The 23,196-nt window shown below is 52.5% G+C and overlaps 1 protein-coding gene across 1 annotated transcript; it reads right to left on the reverse strand.

Moving 5' to 3' along the window:
* Window positions 1–220: 220 nt before the first annotated feature.
* SLC26A9 (solute carrier family 26 member 9) lies at window positions 221–22,578 on the reverse strand. The gene is made up of 20 exons (XM_036344949.1): window positions 22,406–22,578; window positions 18,617–18,756; window positions 18,407–18,517; window positions 17,649–17,824; window positions 15,968–16,132; window positions 15,267–15,419; window positions 14,867–14,949; window positions 13,968–14,115; window positions 13,576–13,689; window positions 13,309–13,386; window positions 12,426–12,521; window positions 10,421–10,527; window positions 9,209–9,278; window positions 8,981–9,073; window positions 8,729–8,842; window positions 7,821–8,111; window positions 6,705–6,759; window positions 5,165–5,310; window positions 3,458–3,529; window positions 221–2,497 (listed from the first exon to the last, which is right to left on the reverse strand). The coding sequence occupies exons 1-20, from the start codon at window positions 22,528–22,530 to the stop codon at window positions 2,450–2,452; spliced, it is 2,385 nt and encodes a 794-aa protein (XP_036200842.1). The 5' UTR covers window positions 22,531–22,578; the 3' UTR covers window positions 221–2,449.
* Between the last annotated feature and the right edge of the window lie 618 nt (window positions 22,579–23,196).

Here is a 23,196-nt window from a genome sequence, read left to right on the forward strand (position 1 = left end):
CTGCTCTTCGGCTGGATCATGGAGTTGATTCATTGCTGGGAGTGGAAAGTCAGAACCTGGAGAGGCGCTGAGAGACTCATGTTGAATTCTTAGCTCCTGTTGCTTCCTTTCCTCCAGGACAGTGCAAAGCAAGGCCAGCTTTTCTGGGAGGTGACTTGTTTATCTTCTCTGGAAAACCACTCAAATACACGCATTTATTCACATTTCAAAAGCACTTTATTACCAAAATGAACAAAAGGAGAAAGGCATTTAAATTAAATAAATTACACAAATGTCTCAAGAATCCTGGCTTTCCCAGGAACCACAACATCACAGGTCTGTATCACTAAGAATATTTGAAAGTATTGAAATTCTGGATCATTTCACCACCTTCCCCTCCTTTCCTGCTTTGATCATTTCCAGGGAGTGGTCTATGTGAATTTGTGTTCTTTCCAAAGTATTCTAAAAATGAAGTTTTCTATAATATCTTTCTCCACCCCCTGTGTTTCCAATTCCAATGGAACATGTTGTGGAATCCCTCCATGAGCTCCAACTCCAGGCCATCATGAGTCAGTAATCCCCATTAAGTCTGGGGCTGGCTTGGTGGTTAATGGCGGCTTAATCAAGTCCCCAAGGATAGAAACATTTGGTTCAAAGGGGATCTCTTGACTTGAATGTCCTGAGACTCTGTGATCTTTTTCCACCTCCTAGGCCTAAGCTAGACTCTGAAGGAGGTGGAGTAGGGGAGCGTGAGTTGTCATTGGCTAAGGTCTTGTCTTCCTGGAATTTGGCACTTTGAGTGCTGGGCATGGTGAATCCCAGATAACATTGTCTTCTGCCTTCCAAGTTTTGAGTTCCATTGGCAGCCAGATGGCATAATAATTCACACAGAAGCAAAGCTTGTAGGCCAAGAATCTGTTGGCTCTTTGTCAGTGCCCACTCCTTTAACTCTAAGAAGACTTGCTAGCTGACTGGCTCACTCAACACACACACACACACACACACACACACACACACACACACACACACAATGCAGGTCAGGCTGAAGTTAGGAATTGGTACGTTTTTCTAGGCTGGGCCAGCCCAACCTGTTGGGCAGGGGTCATTAAATTGAAGGAGCTTGGGAGAAGCAGTGGGGAGAGGCCAAAAGGGTTTTTTGGTGTGCACATCCATGGAAATTTCCCCAAACACTTGCTCATGAAACCTATTTATTTTCAAGTCACAGTGGGTTCCTCCAGTTACCGCCTTATGGTCCTAGAGAACTTAACCCCTCTTCTCATCTTTCCTAGAAGGAGGTGGCTTCAGGTCCTGAGTTTGTTAAGGAATCCCTGTGGAGGAAGACCCAACCTGGGTCAGCCCTTCTCCATGTTCTGTGCCTAGGTGGGGGGTGTAGCTGGTCTTTTGGGGGCATTCTCCCTTGCTTGGCTGAAGGATTCAGGCCCCAAGCTGATAAGGAAGAGTTAAAGTCATTGGCTCTTGCCAAGTGAAGAAGAAGTCAGAGTTCCCAAGTGGAGGAGGCATTTCCTTGATGGGCTGTCAGGTCGGGGGGGTGTGGGGGGGTGGCGGTCAAGGCTCACTCAGGTCCCACTAGTTTGCCCTAAGTTGGCACTAGCACTCCACCCCCATCTCTGGTACAAAGAGGGAACCCCAAAAGCTTTTGTGCAGAATAACTGGTACCTATTGCTAGGTTGCCAGAGGATTCTGCCAGCTATCCTCCTCTTCCTTTTGGGTTCCTACTATCAAGTGGAAGGGAGCAGCCCTGAGGGCAGGGGGAATGGTAATGTTTGAGGAAGCTGGGGCAGCTACCTTGGTGAACTGCTCCTGGGGAGGTAGTTCTGCTGGCCTTGAGGGCCCTGGCTACTCCCCAGGCTCGAGTCTGATGTGTTGAATAGCATGGAGGTCCCAGCAGCCTGGAGGTGAGGAGGAGGCTGTACAATCACCAAGACAGAGATTCCTGGGTTGTGGGGAGTTCAAGGTCCCAGAAGGAGCAGAGCTACCAGGAACAGAGTTGGGGCAGCTGGAAGGGGCAAGTGACAGAGTCCTAAGCAACTTTGTTCCTGTGTCTTGTGACAGCTTGGTGACACCATGTGACACCAAGCCATGCATGCCCAAGGACACTTCTGAAGCTTTCACCCCAGGTCAGCATCCACACTTTCCCTTCTGTTCTTGGTTCATGCTTCACATCCAGTAGTCAGAGCCTCTGGTCAGCCGCCATGGAGAGCAAACAGGATGCTTGCTGGCCAGCATCACGAGGGTTAGCAGAAGCTTTCCCTGCTTTTGAGACTGGCTCACTCTAGAGATGCCAGGAGGGAGGCAGGGTGATGAGAGAGGAGGAGGAGGAGAATAGAGAGGAGCCGACGTCCTGGTGGAGGTGCTGTCCTCTCCCTGCCATCTGCTGTGATCCCAGGCTCATCCTTCACGAAGTCCCAGGTGCCATGCGCTCTGGAGGCAGCCTGGGAACTGCTGGGCCTCACAGGGCGGTCAGAGTCTCTGCGTGAAACATGCTCCCGAACATCTCCTGCCAGGGAGGAGAGGGGAGTGGAGGAGCTGCGTTAGACCCCTTGGGTTCAGCGTGGCTGAGGGCTGAGATCAGACAAGCTCTATAGTACTTTCTGGCTGATAAACTATTTTGGTCCTGCCCAACAGTTTGGAACATGCTGGAGATTCCAAGGGACCTGGAAAGCAGCCTGCCAAGCCTTCCTGGCTCTGGCTGCATTTCTCAATGTCTCCTGCATGCCATCGGCACTCCCAGAGGTGTGCTCAGAGGGCAACGGAATCCAAGCCCTCAAAGACTGGGAAGAAGCATGAAGTCAGGTGCTATTTCTATCTGGTTTCTTTTAATTCAGGGCATCAGGACCAGAAGGCCTATGGGGATAACCCCTCCCATCTGCATAGCTCTTAGCTTTTAAGGCCTGTCCACACGCAATGATATTGGTCCCCCTAGCATCTGCACCCTTAGAATTCACCTGACCCTCCCAGAATATGCGTTTCCTAAGGACAGGGGTCTTTGTTTTGTTTATGCCCACTCTGAAACTGTATAGGCAAGCAGCAAGCACTCCATAAACACCTGTTGAATGAATGAAAGAACAAATGAAGCCCCTGCTAATTTTGTGAGGTAGAGGGGACAGGTATTACCCACATTCTTCTTATTTTGCAACAATAAAATCTGGGGCCTGGTGTTGTTATGTGGCTTGCCCAGGACCACGTGTGTGATGTGTTGGAGAGTTAAGAATAGCTATTAGTTCTCTAGGACTAGGTCCAGTCCCCTCTCTCCCCCGCCCCCCCACCACATGCCTTTCAGGGAGTGAGAAGAATTAAGACCTGCTATTAAAAGAAAGATGAGAAAGAAACTTTGTTGACTTCAAGATGACTATTCTGGCCTGGAGGTAAGAGAGCCCATTGAACACCTTGGATTTGAGAGGGTCTCCTTCCTTCCCCTTCTTCCCCTGCCCCCCCTACCCCCTGCCGCTTAGCTCACCTGCTCTAAGTCCCAGTAGCTGGGGCTCTCCTCCTCCGAATCATATAAGGAGATCTCAGGGTCCACTGGAGCCTAGAGGGAAAAAGCAGTACAGAATGAGCTCTGTGACGGAACCACACAGCCTGGTGCAGTGAGCTCCATGACAGCCACACAGCCTGGTGCAAAAGGCAGGCTTTCGGTGCACCATGTGCTCAGATGCACAGCTGCTCTCCTCCCCTTTCCTCCCCTCCCTCACCTGCTCACAAAACATAGCCCCGTTCTGCCTACACCAGGGCCTGCCCTCTGCGGGCATTTTAAAGGCAGGGAAAGTGTACTTAGCTTACACTGACAAATGGCCAGCTGCCTGACTTCAGGGAATCTATTTCCCTCTGTTTCCTCATCAAACTCACTTTGCTGGCTTTCTACTCACCATGCTGTTGAAAAGGGAGTGGTGTGATTTATATACATGAATATACTCTGGAATATGTAAATATATTACATATATAAATTATTTTAAATATATAAACTGTAATAACTGGACATTATTTGCACAATAACAAATGATAAGGATCTTCCTCTTTTTTCTGCGTGGACAAGGTTCATTAACTGTGCTGCATAGTTTCTGTCTACGGGTCGAGGGCGGGAGCCAAGGTCTCGCGTATTGCTGGGCAGCCTTTCAGTCCCTAGGACAGATGGCTTCACCTTCACCAGTTTCTTAAAGCAAAGAGCACATTGTTGCTCTGGGGCCAGAAAAGGCTTTCCTATGATCCCCAGATGGTAGGGTCAAGTTTTACCGAGGGCTGGGACACAGAGTCTTGGGTGGCCAAGGACAGGGGCTGAGCTGGGAGGGGACTCTGGGAGGTGGGGGTTGCAGAGAAGGCCTGGGCAGGGACCCCAGTGGGGTGGGCTTTTTCTGCCTCCCCATCTTTTTTGGAATTCTACAGTGTTATTTGTAGCTCATTTACATACCACTTACTGAGCTAGTAAATTAAATGTCAAGAAACTGTCAAATCCAGTTTCTTCCTTCCTCACCAGCCTGAAATCTGCAAGCTCTGTTAAATTAAAACAGGCAGGCTTGCTCCCCTCCCTCCCCCAAACCTCTTCTAGCAGGAGGAGCAGGAGGGGGAGAGCAATCCAGAACATGGGACATAGCCGAATTTGGTGTTTGTGTGACTGGACACTAAGTTTTTTTTCATCTTTCTTTTTTTTTGTTTTTTTCTTATCTGGATATTAATATTTTAAATATGTTTTTGTTGTTTTTTTTAGAGAGAGCGGTAGGGAGAGGGAGAGAGAGAGAGAGAGAGAAACAATGATCAGAAATACCAATCAGCTGTCTCCTGCTTGCCTCCTACTGGGATCAAGCCCACAACCTGGGCACATGCCCTAACCAGGAATCCAACCGGCGACCTCTCGGTTCATGGGACAACACTCAATCAACGAAGCCACCTGGCCGGGGCTGAACGTTAATATTAATAAGAGATTTTACAATATACAAAGCACTTTCAAGTGATGTAAAAGATATTATTATCAGTTATTCCTAAAGCAAAAACAAAAGAAAAGCCTTCTGAGGTAGGTAATGTTAGTTTTGGGTGTCCATTCTACAGGTAAGAAAACAGATTCGGAATTGGTTTTGGAGCACCCAACGTCTCCTGTGCTCTTTCTAACGCCCCCTGGTCCTGCCATTTCAGTGTCCTGGGGCCTAGGATCCCTCAGATGCCCGGACCTTACCCCTTGGAAGTCACGTCCAGGGGCCACTTCTCTGGCATTTGCCTGGGCAAAGAGGACTGCATCGTGTATGCTGGGAAAGACGTGGTTGCGGTCTAGACACCCATCTTCAAAGACGCCTCCATGGCTAATGTCATTGTACACCTGAGCTGGAAGGAGGAAAAGACCACCTTCAGAACGATAACGGTCACTGTGGATTGGAGCTGGGGGTGGGGAGATTGGTGAGAGGATAGGAGAGAGAGGCCTGAAGTTCGCTCTCTGGGCCTCCGAGGGCTGTGGCAATGACCTTGCAATATCAGTTCAGGACAGCAGAGGGCAACGTGAGCTTGAGGATGCTGAACCTTCAACCCAGGGCAGAAGGAAGCAGTTTGATTCAGGGAGTCGGTACTTTGTGGCCATTAGAGAGGGAGAGGCGAAAATAGTTCATGAGAGGCTGCTGCTGGTTCTGTCTTCTGAGGGCCCTTCCTTCCTCCTGCTGCCCCAGGACTTTCCCACAACTTCCGTGTGTGGCGGAGCTCCAGCTCCTACTCCTACCGGGTCTTAGAGCTGATTTCCTGAGGAGTGTCAGTGAGGCGTCAGGAACTTCTGGCTCTAACTCTGGAGCACGTGCCCAGCACATCATTGCCATCGCAGACTCCCTCTCCCAGAGCTGGGACATGCTCAGGCCAGTTCTGAAGGTGGACAGGCCCCCTGGAAGGGCTCTGACCTTCGGTGGGAAGCGGAGTGTGCGAGTAGGTGTCCCTTCACAAGCTCTTGCGTGTCTGTGTGCATGTGCTGTGTGTTCATGTCCCTGCACTCCGAGGGTGTGCTAATGATGTGAAAGTCCACTGCTGTGTGGACATGCCCTCTGGCTGTGTATATGTGCCCTTTGGAGGTTGCATGCATAGAAAACTGCATATCTGCATCCCCTGAGTAGTAATGATATATGTTTGATTTATTATTCATGGACTTTCAGGTTTAGAGAAGAACCCGAAATTCATCTAGTCAACCTCCTTATTTTACACTAGAGGCCCAGTGTACGAATTTGTGCACAGGTAGGGTCCCTCGGCTTGGCTGGTGATCGCCAATCAGGACTGTGGGAGGTTGGCCGGCCAGGGGGAGGGGCCACAGGAGGTTGGCTGTGGGAGCACACTGGCCACCATGGGGCAGCTCCTGTGTTGAGCATCTGCCCCCTGGTGGTCAGTGTGCATCATAGTTCGGTTGCTTAGGCTTTTATATATATAGACAGGTGACAATTGATCCCTAGACAGATAAAGTGACTTGGCCAAGGATACATGGCAAATTAGTGGTGGGGAAATTAGAATCCTAGTTATCTTTTCTTAACTCCACGATCTCCCACTCTGCTATTGAGATCCCTGGGATGTTTACACAGTCTGGCCACAGTCTCCTCTGACTTGTGTCTGAAGCTCTCATGAGCAGGCAGTAGTTTGGGGGACTACATGGGTGCTCTCATTTCCACCCCCTTCCTTGTTCAGCATCCCTCCAACCTGTTCCCACCTCACCCCCTCTCCAGTCTTTCAACCTCCTAAATGTCTTTTCTTACCATGAATGTTCACCAAGAAGACCTTCACACCGATCTTCCCATAGGTGGAGCTCAGCTAGAAGCGTCGGGGTAAGGGGGGCAAAAGGAAAGGAATGTTCTGAGTAGGTCTCCAAAGTGATTCACAGAACCCATTTCAGAGGGGAAGCCAAACAAATAAGCAATCCTGAGAGCCCCGCAGCCACAGATAAAAATAGCAGCAAAGCACACCACTTCTCGCTGGAGTGTTGGCTCGAGGCTTCTCTGAAAAGCAGGGAGGAAGTGGGGCTTTGCCAAGGAGGCGGGCACTTAAAGTCACCACGGCCCCTTCTGATGGGGCCAGAGCTTCCCTTTCAGTAGCTTAGATTCCCAGACTCCACCTCTTTCCCCACGTTGCGGCTTCAGGCAGAAGCTGCAAGGGAGACGCAAGGCCTGGGGAGGCGAGGGTTGCAGCCAAGGCCCACCTGGACTTCAGGCCAGGGAAGCAGGCCGAGCCCCCAGCTAGGGACAAGCTTTCGGGGCACCTGGCCAGTGGTGATGTCAGCCCTTATACTCTGCTCTCCTGGACCTGAGCCAGCTCTGAGGTTGGCTGACTCAGCCCTTGGAGGTGGTCGCTGAAAAGCTGTCAGGTGAATACATTTCTTCAAGGTGCCCTGTGGGCTGCCTGTTTGGCCCAAGGATGTGGGGCACTGATATTGTTTCTTCCCTCCTCAGCTGGCCGGGACTGGCTGCTGCTGGAGTGTGTGGGTGAGTGCGGGAAGGAGCAGTAGACCATGAACCAGGGCCAAGCTGGACTCCACTCAGAGGACCCTGGGGTGGGTTCCTGTGGCCTGAGAGGGAGCTTGCGATGGCCTCTGCTAGAGAGGGGTGCTGTGGGAGGGTGCGACAGGGGGGCCTGGACCTCTGGTCTCCCTCTCCAGCCACTCATTCATTGTCTTGGGCTGTCTGGGCCTGCTCTGCACAGAGCCCCTTGGCCTGGTCACGTCTGGGAGAAAGGGGTCCTTCGGGACCTTCAGTCCTATTGGTATGTAACTTCTCTCAGCTTGTCAGAATGAACGCTCCAAGCAAAGGGAGAGTGGGAGAGCAGGAGTGAGGGTGTGCACGGGGGTGCCCGGTGCTCCCTCTGCACAAGGGCCTCACCTTGGCCAAGGCTTTGATGCCCATTAAGTCCACAAAGCTGACCCCACTCATGTCGAGGATGAGGGTGTGGAAGGTGACGAAGGGCGGGACGCTGGCCAGCATGTCAATGGGCTCACTGGGGGTCTCGGCAGGGGCCGGCGGCTCGCAGTGGGAAGCTGGGGGGCTGTCAGGGCTGAAAGTGATGTAGGACACGCCGCCTCCGCCGGCGCCATTCGCAGGCGTCTGGTTGTTGTTGGGGTCGGTCGGGGCGGGGTTCTCAAAGTCCTGCTGGAGTTCCTGCAGGGAGACAGTCTGGAGGGAGGGGGTGGGAGATCAGCAAACTGAACCAGACTTTGCTGCGGCTCAAGCAGGGCCAGGGAGCCTGCGGGTGAAGGAGAGTCACTGAGCTTGATCCTGGTGAACACAAACCCCGAAATCCTCATGGGAAAGGCATCCCCCAAAACCCCTTCCTTGGGCAGGGCCTGCAGCTTGGTCTCTCACAGACAAAGTTGGAGGATCCTTCCAAGGGAGGCACCGAAGTCACTGCCTACTTTATTCTGGGAGGGAGCCCTTTGGGAATAACTGAGCTCTTTTTTGCATTTTCCCGTGCCGGCCTGTTTCTGCCTGTAACTCTCACACCCATCTCCACCGTGCTGCTCTGGGTTGGCTGGGAACCCCAGGAAATTCACTGCTGCTCCCCCGGCCCCAGGGTGGTTCATAAGTCCATGGGTCATATCCTATCTTAGACAGAGAATGGGGGGACATGGGAGCTGGTCTCTCCTCACCCACGGATAAGAATGGTCAATGGCCACCAAGCAATGTCCACAGAGACTTTTGTCTTTGCCTGGAAGGGTGCTGGGAGGAGGGGCACCAGGGTGCAAGATCCAAGAAGGCAGGAGAGAGCATGGCTGTCCCTGGCCTCAGCTCACCTTGGTTTTCATAAATAGAGACTTCCTCTGCCTTGTGGGCATCGCTCTCCCCCTCTGCTGCTTCTTGAGGTGTTTTTGCTTGGCCAGCAATACTTTCTGGGGGTCCACACCCGTCTGTAGGGAAAGAGTCAACAGAAGGCTTGACCTCTCGCCTCTTTGAAGGAGGCCTGTCCTTGGCTCCCAGCCCCCTTTCTTCCACCTTTGGGTCCCTCTCTGCCTAGCCTTTCTGGTCACCAAAGGACTGAGACTTACCTTGGCAATGACTTTTTGCCTGAAGATCTCTGAGTTGGCAAAGTAGAGAGGAGAGCAGTAAGTGACGATCTTAATCCCCTGGATTTCCTGGACCTGTGACAGGGAGACTGAGTTCAAGTAGCAGAAATGTCTTTATTGACTTTTTATTTAAAAATCCCTCTTTTATTTGGGGGTGGGGGGAGGGCGGGGAAGGGCAAAAGAGGAAGTTCATAGGCTTGGATTACACACCCTATTGTAGGTCTTGGGATTCACATAAATGTCCATGTCCATGACCTGGGCCAAAGCATAGCCATTTCGACTGGATGAAGAAGAAAAAAACGTAAGTGAATGCTAACCGCGAATGGGCCTGGAGGGATATGGGCTGGGGGCTGGGGGCTGGGGCAGGGGCAGGGGCAGGGCAGGGTCCCTTCTGCACCCCTGGGCTTGCTGTGTTTGTCCTTGGGCACTGGGGACACATGTCTGGTGGCTGAACTAGAACCAGAGGGATGACAGGCCCTTGACATAGCTCCTAGACTAGGGCTTAGTGGGAGAGAAGGGGTGGCAGTACACATGGTGACAAGCTTAAGTGGCCCTAATGGCTCTTCCTGGTCTTGAGTTCTCAAAAGGAGAAGGCAGGGTTTCCCTAACATTTAGCATCATTCTTACCCTGGCCTGGACACCCTGGAATGTTCTATTTAATCCTATATAATAAAAGGGTAATATGCAAATTGACCCTAACAGCAGAATGACTGGGAATGACTGGTCACTATGACACACACTGACCACCAGGGGGAAGGCGCTCAATGCAGGAGCTGCCCCCTGGTGGTCAGTGTGCTCCCACAGAGGGAGCTCTGCTCAGTCACAAGCCAGGCTGACGGCTGCCAGCACAGCGGTGGTGGCGTGAGCCTCTCCCACCTCCTCAGCAGCGCTAAGGATGTCCGACTGATCCCCCGGGGAGCTGGCCTAAGCCATTAGGTGGACATCCCCCGAGGGGTCCCAGACTGCGAGAGGGCACAGGCCGGGCTGAGGGACCCCCCCGAGTGCACAAATTTTTGTGCACTGGGCCTCTAGTCTTTTTATAGGAAGGACATGGCATCTGTCCTCTGGCCTCATATTCCTCTGGGTAGGGTCCCATGTGGTCTGGTGTCTGGCAGTGCCTTTGGAAGGACACTGAGTCTTACCCACCTGCTCGTCCCCTACTTTCTCCAGCCCCCAGCCCTCCAAGACCGTGATGGCTTCCTCTGGGGTTTCCAGGATATGGGAAGTCAGGCAGCCCAGCCTGTGCCCACAGTCCTGCCTGGGTTGGGCTCTCCTCAGGCCTGGCAGCAGCTCCTGTGCCAGGCCCAGAAGGCAGCAGGGTTTGGTGGACTGGGCCAGGCCTCGTCATGGGAACCCTTGGCAGGCTGGCTCAGGGTCCTCCCTTCCACCCCCGTGGTGTCTTGGGGAGGGGCTGTTACTTACAACTGGGTCTGGAAGACCACAACCAGGACGGAGAAGGCGACACCCACTGCCACACCGTAAGGCAGGCTTAAGAAGAAGGAGGAGAGGAAGCTCACCACCCAGACACACTGTGAGGAAAGAGATATGAAAGCAGACCTGGGAAGAAAACTGCCTCTTTCAGGAAGTCTTCCTGGATTTGCCGAGGTCATTCTCTGCCAGCACAACCCAGAGCCACCCTTCCACTTTCATGCCAGTTTTGCACTGTTTTATGTTTTGGTTACATTTGTCCCTTTCCCTCAGATTGAGTGTGGCCCCTGGTCTTGTCTTGTTTTTAATAGACAAGCCCAGCACACCCAGGTCTTTGAGGGCATAATGATAAGAGCAAGAGTCTTGGGTCGGTCCTGAGTTCCAAATTTCGTTCTCCTACTTCTAGCTGTGTGAGCCTGAGATACCTAATCCACAAAGGGGGAACAATAGTACCTGCTTCATGAAAGGATTAATGAGTTAAGAAACATAGAGGTCCCAGCCTAGTGATGGGCACCCACTGGGTGATCGATAGGCATCAGTACCCTTTCTCCACCTCCCAGTAGCTGTGAATGCCCAACACAGGCTTAGAGAGGCTTCCTGGCTGATGGCCTGGGGGCCTGGTGGCTGACAGGCAGAATTGGATTCAGTTTTGATTGTTAGCCCCTGTGCTCCTTTAGAGTCCCCCAAATAGCTCAAAAGAAAATTAATCTACCCAATTTCATAGAGAATTGTGAGGAACAGATGGGAACCCAAAGCACTATGAATATTCAGGATTAATTGCCATAGCCAGGGATTGCTGGGATGGAGTAAAAGCAAATTCGTGAGCTGGGAATTGGGACATCAATTCTCTCCTTTCCTCATCACTCACTCACTCACCTGTCTACTACGGGAGCCAGGTAGATCACTCACTTCTCTGGCTCCCATAGGAGACAGCCCAGCCCAGAGGTTTGGAGTCCAGCACTTGGAGTTCCAATCCTGCCTCCACCACTTACTACCTCTGTGGCCTTTGACGAATCACTTAACCTCTCTGAGCCTTGGTTTCGTGATCTCAGAAGGAGATTAGTAAGTCCTCTCTCGTAGGTTACGGTGGGGCTTAAGTGGGGATAACACAGTGTCGCCAATACGTGGTAGCCTCCTTCCTACTGTCCAGCGGAGAACGTGACTAACTATAACGTCAGTCAGGTTTGTAGAGTCCTATGGTTACACGGTGCCTTCCCACCGTGATCTCATTTAATTTTCAGAACCAGTGTGTGACGCGGGCTTGACTGTCACCCCCACACGGATGAGGAAACAGAACTCCAGAGAAGTCTGGTAACTTGCTTAAGGCCCTGCTCTGCTGGCTTTATGTTCTAGGGTTTTTGTTTTATTTTAAAAAAATGATTTCTTTTGCTTTTTTTGGAACTATGAATCAAAAAAATAATAATAGCTAAGTTTTATTGAGCACAGATACAGTTTGGACCAGTGGTCGGCAAACTCATTAGTCAACAGAGCCAAATATCAACAGTACAATGATTGAAATTTCTTCTGAGAGCCACATTTTTTAAACTTAAACTATATAGGTAGGTACATTGTTATTAACTTAATTAGGGTTCTCCTAAGGCTTAGGGAGAGCCACACTCAAGGGGCCAAAGAGCCGCATGTGGCTCGTGAGCCGCAATTTGCCGACCACGGGTTTGGACAATGTGCCCCCTTCTTGTATTGTCTAATTTCTTCCTCACAAGCAACCCTGGGAGGGGAGAGTATAAAATACCCATTTCACAGACGAGGAAACTGAGACGCAGAGAGGTTAAGAGACTTGCTATTGACTACGGAGCCTGTGAACGTCTGAGTTAGGATTTGAGCACAGGGTGTCCCTCTAAAACCTGAGTTCGTAGCACCTGGTGATGCCAGTTACGGAGCAGCTCACCGGAGGGATCATTCACAGGAGAAGGGACAGGGCTGTGAGGCGGGAGAAGGGGACAGGACTCAGACAGGTACACAGAGGCCACCCAGTACCTACACAGTCTAGCTTGCTTTTCCTCCACAGGTAGTAGGGGTCGGCGAGTTGCTTGAGGGAGTTCTTGAGGTTGACAGCTATCAGGGCTCCCAGCACAGCCTAGGGAAGCAGAACATGGTTCCTGTCACTGGGGTGTCCCCTTCTTCCTGCCCTTCCTACAAACACACCTGACCCTGGAGCCTGGCAGGGCAGAGCTGGAGTCCAGAACACTTCCCCCACAGAGCCCCCAAATCTCAGCACTCAGGGTTAGGATTGGAGAGCACAGGAGCTAGAGGCATGGGGCCCATCCCGGCCCCCCTGTCCCCTTCCCATCTTCTCTCACACCCCTGGCCCAGGCCAGTGATGGCCAACCTATGACAGGCGTGTCAGAGGTGACACGCGAACTCATTTTTTTGGTTGATTTTTCTTTGTTAAATGGCATTTAAAAATATAACATAAATATCAAACATATAAGTCTTTGTTTTATTATGGTTGCAAATATAAAAAAATTTCTATATGTGACACGGCACCAGAGTTAAGTTAGAGTTTTTCAAAACGCTGACACGCCGAGCTCAGAAGGTTCGCCATCACTGGCCCATGCCTAGAGCCTTCCTACACTGGGGCTCATGGGTACTTGCCAACAGACTAGGGACTCAATCCTGAGGTCTGGAGGCTGGAGTCTGGGACCAGCCCTGAACTTGTGAGCTGTACCACATCACGTAGACTCTCTCAGCCTCAGTTTCCCTCCCCTGTAAACTGGGGAGAGTAAACCTGTGTTGTCTACGGCACAGGTTGCGATTAGGCCAAAGTGCGACAATGACAGCACTTTATAATTTGCCCCATGGCCCTGAGGGGCTGCTCTGACTGGAGTCTTTGACTGGCCTCTGCTCTCCTGCTGGGCTCTTACCTTGGGGAGAGGGTACAGATAGGACCCCAGGACCAGCATGGTGATCATCACCACCAGAGACACACACAGGCTTGCCACCTATTCAGAGAAAGAGTTGGGAATAGGGAGTATTGCTTCTGATTTGTTTCCAACAGATGCCTTTGGTGGAGTGGGGACTAGGGAAGGGAGAGGAAGGCGGGAGAAGCAGCTGGCCCGGCTTGCAGGTTTCTGGGGTTCTCTGGGGCAACTGTTCGGTTCCCCATCCTCCTCCCCTGGCACAGCGCTCACCTGGGATTTTCCTCCAGCTCCATCCACAGCCAGAGTGACGGAGAGAGCACAGCAAATGACATGGATTTTAAAGAAGGAGCCAAAGAAGTTGCTGCAGCCCAGGGCAATCATCTCCTGTGGGACAAGGGCAGGATTAGGCGCTGGAGGTGCGGGCATGGGGGGGCAGGGTGCGGACCACACCGAGTCGGCCACGCAAGCTGGATCTTGGGCCTCAGACATGACCTAAAGCCATACACACCCAATTAAGCAGAGGTCAGCTCTTGGGGTCATACCCTCTCCCCACTGGCAGGCAGCTTCCCTCACCTCGGTCCAGAGCCCCAAGGTATCTTCTGCCAGGGCTCTGTGGGCCCCGGCCCATCCTGTTTAGTCCTACTGGGGGTAGCAGGACCTACCTGGTTAGAATCCACGTCATAGCCATGCTTGCTAGCCAGGGTCCGACCCATAGCCAGGTTGATGACGTAGCCCACGATGGCCAGGGAGAAGGCTGTGCCAACCATGTCCTTCCACTGTGAAACCACAGGCAACACAGGAGTAGGGAACCTGCCAAGGAGCCAGAGGGGAGGCAGGGCCCAAGGGTGTGAGGAGAGGGAGGGCACCGAGTCCTTTAGCAACTCACAGGGAGCAGCAGGGCCCCGCTGTGTGCCAGGGTCTCACGCAGTTACCCTTTCAGTCTGAGTCCTCAGTACAACGCTGTAGGGCCATCATTTCCATTGACAAAGTAGGAATCTGGGGCTTAGAGGACCTGGTTTGTCCAAGGTCTCAGAGCCAGTACTTGGCAGGGTCTCGTTTGTTCACACCCAGATTCTGGACTCTCTACTCTCACCAGCCCCCCGTGTTGTGAGCGTCCCCCACCCCACCTGCGGCAGCTCTGCAGCCCAGCACTGAACGGCCCCTCCCAGGGCCCAGCTGGCTGCCCGGCACAGAGTGGATGCTTAATGAATTTGGTTCATCCCAATAGCTTCCTGTCCACATGGATAAAAAGAGCCAATGCATTAGAACAGGGTGAAGGGCCAGATAAGGGCTGATCAGAGAGGCATTGCTTTAATAGTCCCATTGAATGAGACTTCCGGGGTGAGTGTGCCAGTTAAGACTCGCCGTTCATAAAACAGCCAGCATTGGCCCCTTGTGTGGCTCTTCTCCACAATAAGTAATAGTCGCGATCCATTGCTGGGCAGTGTCATAGGGTTTAGAACGCATTTCATAGAGTTCGTCTCAGCTCAGCCTCTGAGCCCAGGCCTTGGTGGGGAGTGCCGTGGGGTTGGCGTCGGGCTTTCCAGCCCCCTGGACTCACCCATGTTGGATCTCCCCCACGATCTGCATGTGATACTTTTGGGGCATCTTACAGCCCCCGGAGATAGCTGTGGCCACCACCACCTGCAAACCCCAAAGTGGAGAATGGGGGTTGGTTTGAAGTTGGGGTCAGTGCAAGCGTTTCTCTCAAGCCTCCCTTTTCTCTGGGGAACCCGAATCTCACTTGCCTGCCTCTGAGGGGGAAGACCCCAAGGAGCAGGAAGAGTGGGGCCATCTTCGGGGGGGATGGAAGGGATTCACCTCTGACTTCTTGCTCTACTGGCTGACAGTGGAGGGGGTGAGGCGGGGTAAGGGCGCCCTGGCCCTGACTGGAACTGGATGTCTCTTCTCATAGCCTCTCTGACCAGGCCCTCCACACCCAGCCCCGGGTGCGGTCTTACCACAATCATCTCTGTAGGGATGGGGAAGCGGATCTTGTGCATGTAGCGAGCGTTGAGCTCCTTCACCAGCACCAGGAAGGCACCACTAATGAGGGCGAAGATGAGCGAGGCGATGTTGGTGTGGGGGAGGTTTTTGCAAATGTCAATGAAGGTCTGGTGGAGAGAGCATCATGCCTATGGGCTCCCACTGCTTCTTCCCCCACCACCCCCACCACCGGATGGCTGACCCCGTGAAGGGGTATCGTCAGTGCTCCTGGAGGCACCAAAGCCGAATCCAGGCCCTGATCAGGAACACGACGCCACTTCCCACCACCCTCTCCCAAAGGGCCCATCAGGAGCTCATGCTGGGACAGGAATGTTGATTCCCTTTCTCATCCTCTAGAAAGAGTTCAAGTTGAAGGAGGAGGGTAAAAACTAGACATCAGGAAGGACTTCCCAGCCAGTGCAACAGGGAACTTATTAAGAGTGTACCTCTCCTCTTCTGCAGGGATTAACCACAGGGAACCTCCTGGAGCCCTCAAGGTCATGTGTTTGACCCTCCCTCCCAATGTGAGAACTCCCTCAGCATCCGCTCCTAACACCGGGTCAGGGTCAGCCGGCTCTTGCTCAAGAGCATCTCATAATGAGAAGCTCGTAACAACAGTGAACTTGGCTGTTGTAATGAGCCCCTCCCCATTTGCAGGACCCTATCCTAGACTCACAAAGACGATGGAGCCTGGGCCTGTGTAGGACGGGATGGTCAGTCCAAAGATGTACTTGAGCACCGAGATCAGGATCTGCAGGCCGGCAGCCGTCATGAAGCCCCGGATGAAGGACTCGGAGAGGTAGATGGCCACAAAGCCAAACTGCACGAAGCCCAGGCCCATCTGAGGGGGGAATGACCAAGAGGGTCAGCAGCTCCCACACTTGCCTGATCCAAACCTACTCCTGGAGTTCTGTGCAGCTCTGGGCAGCAGCAGCTCTAGGGAAATGAGTCCTTCGTGATTTGTCTTCCTTTGTAATGTGCCAGCAGAATTTTGGTCCCTTAAGGACACTGGCCTCTTTGTCACTCCGCCTGTCTGGCTTCAGTTTCCTCATCTGTGAATGAAACTGGCCCTCCCTCGGTGTTTCCTCTGTTAGTGGATGACACTGCCATCCACCCAGTTGGCCAAACAATACCTTGGGAGTCATCCCTCCCTCACCTCCCACGTCCCATCTGTAACCAGAGCCCAGTTAATTTTGCTCCTGGCAAAATGTGCCTCAAGTCCACTCCTGTCTCCACGGCTTTCTCCATGGCCACCACTGGCCTAGGCCCTCGGCACTCTTGCCTGGCTCTCTGTATGGTCCCCAACAGGATTGATTCTAATCCACCTCCCACCCCTCATCTTCTCCGTAGCCCAAATGATCCTTCAACTGCCAATCAGACCTAAAGCCACAGCCTCGGGGACAGACCTCAAACATCATTGTCTGGTCCATGCCTACCTTTCTAGCCTCTTCTCTGGCCCGTCCCCAAAGGCCCCCTGCCTTCCAGACCCGCCACACTCCTTGCCTTGCCATTCCTGGTGAGTTCACCCTCTCTGAGGCCTCAGTGCTTGGGGGGCACTTTTTCTCTCCTGGACCATCCTTCCGGGCCTTATTCATTTGCTTACTGGTCACTTCTAGTCATCCTTTAAGACCCAGGTCACCTCTTCTCTTTGAGGAGAGGCCTTTCCTGACTCTTTTTGGTGTTCCCGCAGCTGTCTGTACATAGCTCTATTATGCTGCTTATCTCACTGCCTACAAACTTATCTGTTGACATGGCTATTTCCTCTGCTGGGCTGGGAGCTTCTGGAAAACGTGCCCCTTTCTTACTTATCTTTTATCCCCAGGGCCGAGCCCAGTTCCTGGCACAGTGAAATAACTAAGAAACATTAACTAAATGAATGAACGAACGAGAGGTGCCCCCTGAGTCTGCTTCCTGCGCTTGCATTCTGTCAGGCTGTGTTTTCCTTCACAAAACCCAGCAGAGTCCTTAGCGTGTGTCGAAAAAGAAATGTATGCAGGCGATGCTGTGGCTTGGAGCAGTGGAGGCTGGTGGGGGATAAGAGAAGTCAGGAGACAGGAGGACGGAGCTGGCAGAGAGCCAGGCTCTGCACAGGGAGTGGAGAGAAAAAGCTGCGAGTGTCTGAGAGAGTCCAAATGCAGGAGAGTTTTATCAGGTGTGGAAGCTGGCCATAAGGACCTGCTGGAGGGAGGGGAGGCGATATCTGGCTTTTCAAGGTCTTTGGGGGCCCTGAGAATGGGGAAGACGGAGGAGGTAGAGCCCTAAACCAGCTTTAACGTCAAAGCTGGGTCTGAGTCAGGGGCAGGGTGGTCTGATGGCCTCCTGGCGGGGGCCCTGCAGGGATTTGGCTGTCCCCTCACCTGGATGATGGCAGTCAGGCAGGCCAGCGTTGCTGACACATGCAGCCTCTCGGCCTCCATGGCCGCCGTGTCCACGTAGGTCTGGTTGGTAGCATTGTTGAAGACCCGGAATTTTGACTCGGGGGCCAGCTGCAGACAGATGTTACCCACCAGGATACTGATAACAGCAAAGGTACCTGTGGTGCCCCACCCAGCCAGCAAAAGTCAGAGGTTTGGATCAAACCCATGGAAACCATCAAGGGGCCCAGGATTGCTCCCCGACCCCCAAGGGGATGGAGCCCCAGGGCCCCCAGGCTGCTCTCCAGCATAGCACCACGCATATCTGACCATGATCTACTGTTTCATCTCAGCTGTTAATGTTATTTTACTGGCCACCTGAGGAATTGAGCTTGGAGATTGTCCTTTCTCTGTCTCACTTAGCACCAGAGAACTCCCAATGTTCCCCTCAGTGGCCTGCTGGGACCAGCCTGGGGTTAGAAGGTAATTTCTCACAGCTGTTTAGCACTTCATGGCACACGGTTTATCGTGTTGCACCAACTCTTCCCCCCATTCCAGGGAGGAAGGCAGAACAGGTAATGCTGACTGAGCTCACAGAAGCTAAGTGTTGTCTCCAAGGTCACGGAGGACCTGGGACGGACACAGTGATGGTCCCTTGAGAACCAACCGGCACCAGCTAGAGGAGTATGTAGGTGGAAAACCACCCTTACCCCTTTTCACACCACCCGTCCTCCTGCCTGCTGGGAGGTGAGAGGCCTTACCTGGCACCATCTGGTGTATACCCCCCAGGAAGAAGTAGGTCAGGAGGGGGAAGAAGGAGGAGTAGAGGCCGTTGACTGCAGGAAGGTTGGCTAGAAGAGCAAACGCCATGCCTGCAGAGGACGAGAGAGTGAAGGCTCAGGGGCACGGGGGTTATGGAGGCCACAGAAGGTGGGGTGGGGAGGGCAGGCCTGGCTGAGAGGACCCCTCACCTTGTGGCACCTGGATGGATCCACCGCTGAGGCCACCAAGCAGGTCAGGGATGATGTAGTCTTTGATTTTGTACTTGGGGAGCCAGGAGAGCACAGGGAGCAGCCCAAACACCACGGTTTTGATCTTGGCCGGGGAACATCTGGAGGGAAAACGGGCAGATTTCCAGTCAGCACTGCTCCGGCTTGGGCGCTCCAAGTTGGGGAGGGATTACAATATCCTGTTGCTGCTCATCATTCATTCAAAATTCATTCAAAATGCGATGAGCACGAATACTGTACAGTCTGCCAGGCACTGAGAAGGAAAAGCAGGGACTTTGTCTTGAGAACCATCAGCCCGCCCTGTGCATGGGCTGGAGGTCTTCTGACTGATGCCACCTGCTCGGAAGTCTACAAGACTTGGCTTGAAGGAAGGGATTTCTTGGTGGCTTAACCTTCTGAGGTGTCAAGTCCAGGCCTATCTCAATTGGCCTTTCTCCAGGGAAGGCTTCTCTGAGCTCCTGGCCGATGGAACACAGGCCTGGGCCCCCTTATCTGGGCTTCTTAGCTCCATGAATGCCCCGTGTTTAATGACTTGCTTTTCATCTCCTGCGCCCACTAAACAGCAAACCCACAATGGTGAGAAGTCTGGCTCTCTTGTCATTTCTATATACCTTGTGCACTACCTTGGGGCGCTTCGTAAGTATATGTTGAATAAATGAGTGAGTTAATAAGTGAAAGGGTGAGCTGGTATTGAAACTCAGTCTGGCTTAGCTGGTGTGGCTCAGTGGTTGAGTGTCGACCTATGAACTAGGAGGTCACGGGTTCAATTCCTGGTCAGGGCTCATGCCCAGGTTTTGGGCTTGATCCCCAGTAGGGGGCATTCAGGAGGCAGCCAATCAATGAGTCTCTCTCATCATTGATGTTTCTGTCTCTCTCTCCCTCTCCCTTCCTCTCTGAAATAAAAATAAATAAATAAATAAATAAATAAATAAATAAATAAATGTCCTAGCTGGTTTGGCTCAGTGGATAGAGTGTCGGCTTGCAGACTGAGGGTCCCAGGTTTGATTCCAATCAAGACCACATGCCCGGGTTGTGGGCTCCATCCCCAGTGCGGGGCATGCAGGAGGCAGTCTATCAATGATTCTCTTTCACTGATGTTTCTATCACTCTCTCTCTCCCTTCCTCTCTGAAATCAATAAAAATATATTCAAGAAAATAAAGAAACTCAGTATGCCCAAGTGTATTTACAATAAACTATCGAGGCAGACTAAGTATTTACAGTTGTTTGCATGGAAAAATAATACAATAAGTAATAAGTAATAATACAAGAATAAACTCCGTGTTTTGTGTACTCAGAACTGTAACCCTACTTTTGCTCCACCTTGTATTGTTAAACACATTTTACAGATTTAGACTCACCATTATCTTTCTACTAGTGAATGCCATACGTTTGCTTGCCAAAAGCTCTAGTTACCAGATTGTTTGCAAGGGGATCTGAGTGAGGATCCTTTTCTTCCCCCCAAGGATTCTTGGTAAAAAGAAGGGGTAGGTTACAGGCTTGTTGCTAAACCTTTCTCCTATAAAAAGTGACTGTGTTCTTACCGTAAAAATTCAAACAGCACAGAAAAGGGGGCGGGGGTGGGGGTGGGGGAGAAAGAAACTCAGTCTGAGTAGGGGCTGCTGCCATCTTTCTTAGAACTTCTCCGAGAGGAAGGCCCCATTGTCCCTGCAGGGTGTGCCCTGTGGACCCAGCATCCTTCATGTGCGATGACTCCAACACCAAGTTTGTCCCCCTGTTAACTCCTCTGGGAGGGAAGAATGGGAGCTGCTCATTGATTGGTGAGCGCGGGGCGGGAGAGCTGATCCCTGCCCTGTTTGTTGGACACCTCCAGGCCCTTTCATAGAAACTCAGGAGCGGTAGGAACAAGGGCCTGCACACTGGAGGGTGACAGCTGGGGGACTGATGACTAGAAGAGGGTGGGAGGCATTTGCTTTGCTTTTCCCAGTTGAGGGAACTCAGATATCCAGGGCCCAGCTGGTGACTCACTGGCCCGTTCTGATTAGGCCTCCTTTCTTGCTCTTTGCAGCTATTAACAATAGTTCCCCTGACACCGGGTCCCCTGGATTTCACCCAAGACTGAAATACACACAGAAAATGCTTTGCACCCTGTATAGTCCGTGCAGATTTTCTATGTGAGCCAACACTCGATGGAAAAGCACCACCACCCACATCTGACTCCCTAGTCCCCTCTGGGGCAGGTGGGCGCTTCTCCCATCCCTGGGATGGTGGATGGGAGTTAGATTGGTGGTAAATAGCTTAATGCATCTCTAAAGCCTTGTCCTAAGAGAGAACCAGCCCTGCAGGAACTCTCTCAGGTTTGTGTGTGGCTGGGAAAACTGGACTTGTGAATAGAGAGCTGGCTAGCGAAAGAGACAACCCACTTGAAGGTTCATTCCTGCCCAGCCTTACCTGCCCAGCCTTACTTGCAAGCCTGCCATGTGTTGAGCAAAACAATCTGAAACTTGAGAGAAGAGCTAGAAAGTGATGCCAAACACCTATACAGAGGCTCCAGAAGGCAAGAAGGAAGTGGGCAGAGGGATTAGCTTTCTTGACATTCATTCATTCATTCATTCATTCATTCATTCATTCATTCATTCATTCTTCATTCATTCAACAAATATTTATCGGAGCACCTTCTGTGTGCCAGGCACTGTTCAAGGCTCTCATGCCAGCCTCATGGGAATTCTTAGTTCCCTACATCCCTTCATAGTTTTCATCATCCGAAACTTTTAGGACAACAGCAGATACCCTCATCCCTCCAGTGCAGAAACAATCCAAACTTAAATTCTTTGGGCACCAAGGAGGGCAGAGCCCACCTGCCCGAGGAGCACAGCTGTGGGTTCAGAGCCTGAACCCTAGGCACCCAAGGCCGTGGCTGTAACTGGGCAGAGATGGAGCCTCTTAGGAGAGGTAGGGTTGGGCCTGGGCTTTTGGTGAAAACTGAAGTGGGTGATTCCCCTGGTCTGAACCAGTTCCACCTGCATCTCCACTTCAGCCATTGCCAGTGACCTCAATCCAGGTAACTGAATCAGCTGTTTCCCCTAGGGAGTGGGGAAGAGTACGCCAGCCTACAGTGAGGCCTGAGAGAGGCCTGAGTGCGGTCTGCCAGAAGTCTGGGAAGGGGGAAGGCTGTGGCCTCAGGCTTCTGGAGTGTGGGTGTAGGTCACCTCCTTAGAGGACAGGCTTCACTACCCACCGCCCCAATTCCAGGGACCTGAGACCGGAAATGGCCCAGAGGCTGGAGGGACCATATCCTGGTAGGTACCCTTTAGGGGCCACCTTTGGGCATTCTCTGGACCAGGAGAAGGAAGGACCATCTAGGAGGGAAAGGGGACAAGAGCATGGGGTGATGGTGGCTTCAGATTTTGATGAACAAGGAGGGGATGGGACATTGCGGCAAGGGCTCTGATGCCTCCATCCCATGCTGTAGCACGGCCATCCCTAGCTCCCTTAAGAACTCAAGCAACACTTGAGTGGGCTGAGAAGATGGCAAGACCTCATGCAGGGGGTTGGGGATGGTCCTGCTGAAGCTGTGGTGGTGGTGGTGGGGTTTTGCTCCTACTCCCCATCCTCCCTGGGAGTCTCAGGACAGTTGAAATGATAGGATCTTCCATTCAGGGTTCCACACCAGCCCTCCCAGGGCTTTCCCGAGCTCCGTGTGAGGGATGCTGGTGCGAGAGCCTCGCCTGGTGCGGGAGAGACTTTGGCGGGGAGCAGAGGAGAGGAGTCTGGGCTCTGGGTCACGTTACCTGAAAGCATAGCGAAGTTTCTCCCCCAGTGGGTACTTCCGGTCCTTCTTCTCGAACTCATGATCGAAGAGGGTGAGAGAGTATGCAGCTCTGTCCACCACGTAGCGGGGTCTGGGCTGGCTCATGTCTGGGGCATTTACAGGCTTAGGGAGAAGCAGACAAGGGGAGGATGAGGGACATCCCTCCTCAGCGCCAGCTTGGGCCCTCTCTCTCTAGTCCTTGCTGCAGCAGTTTTATGCTGGGCTTCCCCGCCCCCCTCCAGAAGGTGCCTCCCTTCCTTCTTTCAAGTCCTTCCACGAGACTCACTTCTTCTGGTGGCCTTCCTTCCCGGGCACTGATGATGCACACACTCGCCCTGGCTGTTTTGCTTGGCGCCCAGCACATGGCTGGCACACTGCACCTGTGACATCACCGTCACCCCGGCTGAACACCACGCAGAAAAAAGGTGGGAGTGGGAGGGCAGGAGTCCCAGCTGTGATTCAGCATATTCATTCGACCCCTTGCCTCCCCCTCAAGGCCCCTGGTGCCTCCACAAGCCCCTCCCCAAGCCTCAGTTTCCCCGGGCAGAAAGGCTAATACCATTCAGCCAGACAGCTTAGAAGGAATAGACAGAACAGCCTGCCTGGAGGCAGGGGGATGGGCACAATGACCTCAAGGAGGCCCCTTCTGGAAGGAGACACCTAGGACTTCACCAACAGGTTTCCCTGGGGATGAAGGACAATGTCGTGTTTGGGGAAATTGGGATGGACTGTGCTGCTGGCTCTCCCACACACGCTTCCTGTACCTAACCT

Source organism: Myotis myotis, unplaced genomic scaffold (genome assembly GCF_014108235.1).
Source record: "Myotis myotis isolate mMyoMyo1 unplaced genomic scaffold, mMyoMyo1.p scaffold_m19_p_18, whole genome shotgun sequence".
NCBI lineage: Eukaryota > Metazoa > Chordata > Mammalia > Chiroptera > Vespertilionidae > Myotis > Myotis myotis.

What these genes read in the sequence shown, in the direction of transcription:
- SLC26A9 (XM_036344949.1), bottom strand. Translation starts at nt 22,530, where the DNA reads ATGAGCCAGCCCAGACCCCGCTACGTGGTGGACAGAGCTGCATACTCT. An exon ending in GCATCAAAGCCTTGGCCAAG is followed by an intron (nt 6,760 to 7,820) that starts GTGAGGCCCTTG and finishes CGACGCTTCTAG; the next exon opens with CTGAGCTCCACCTATGGGAA. An exon ending in GCTACTGGGACTTAGAGCAG is followed by an intron (nt 2,498 to 3,457) that starts GTGAGCTAAGCG and finishes CCTCCCTGGCAG; the next exon opens with GAGATGTTCGGGAGCATGTT.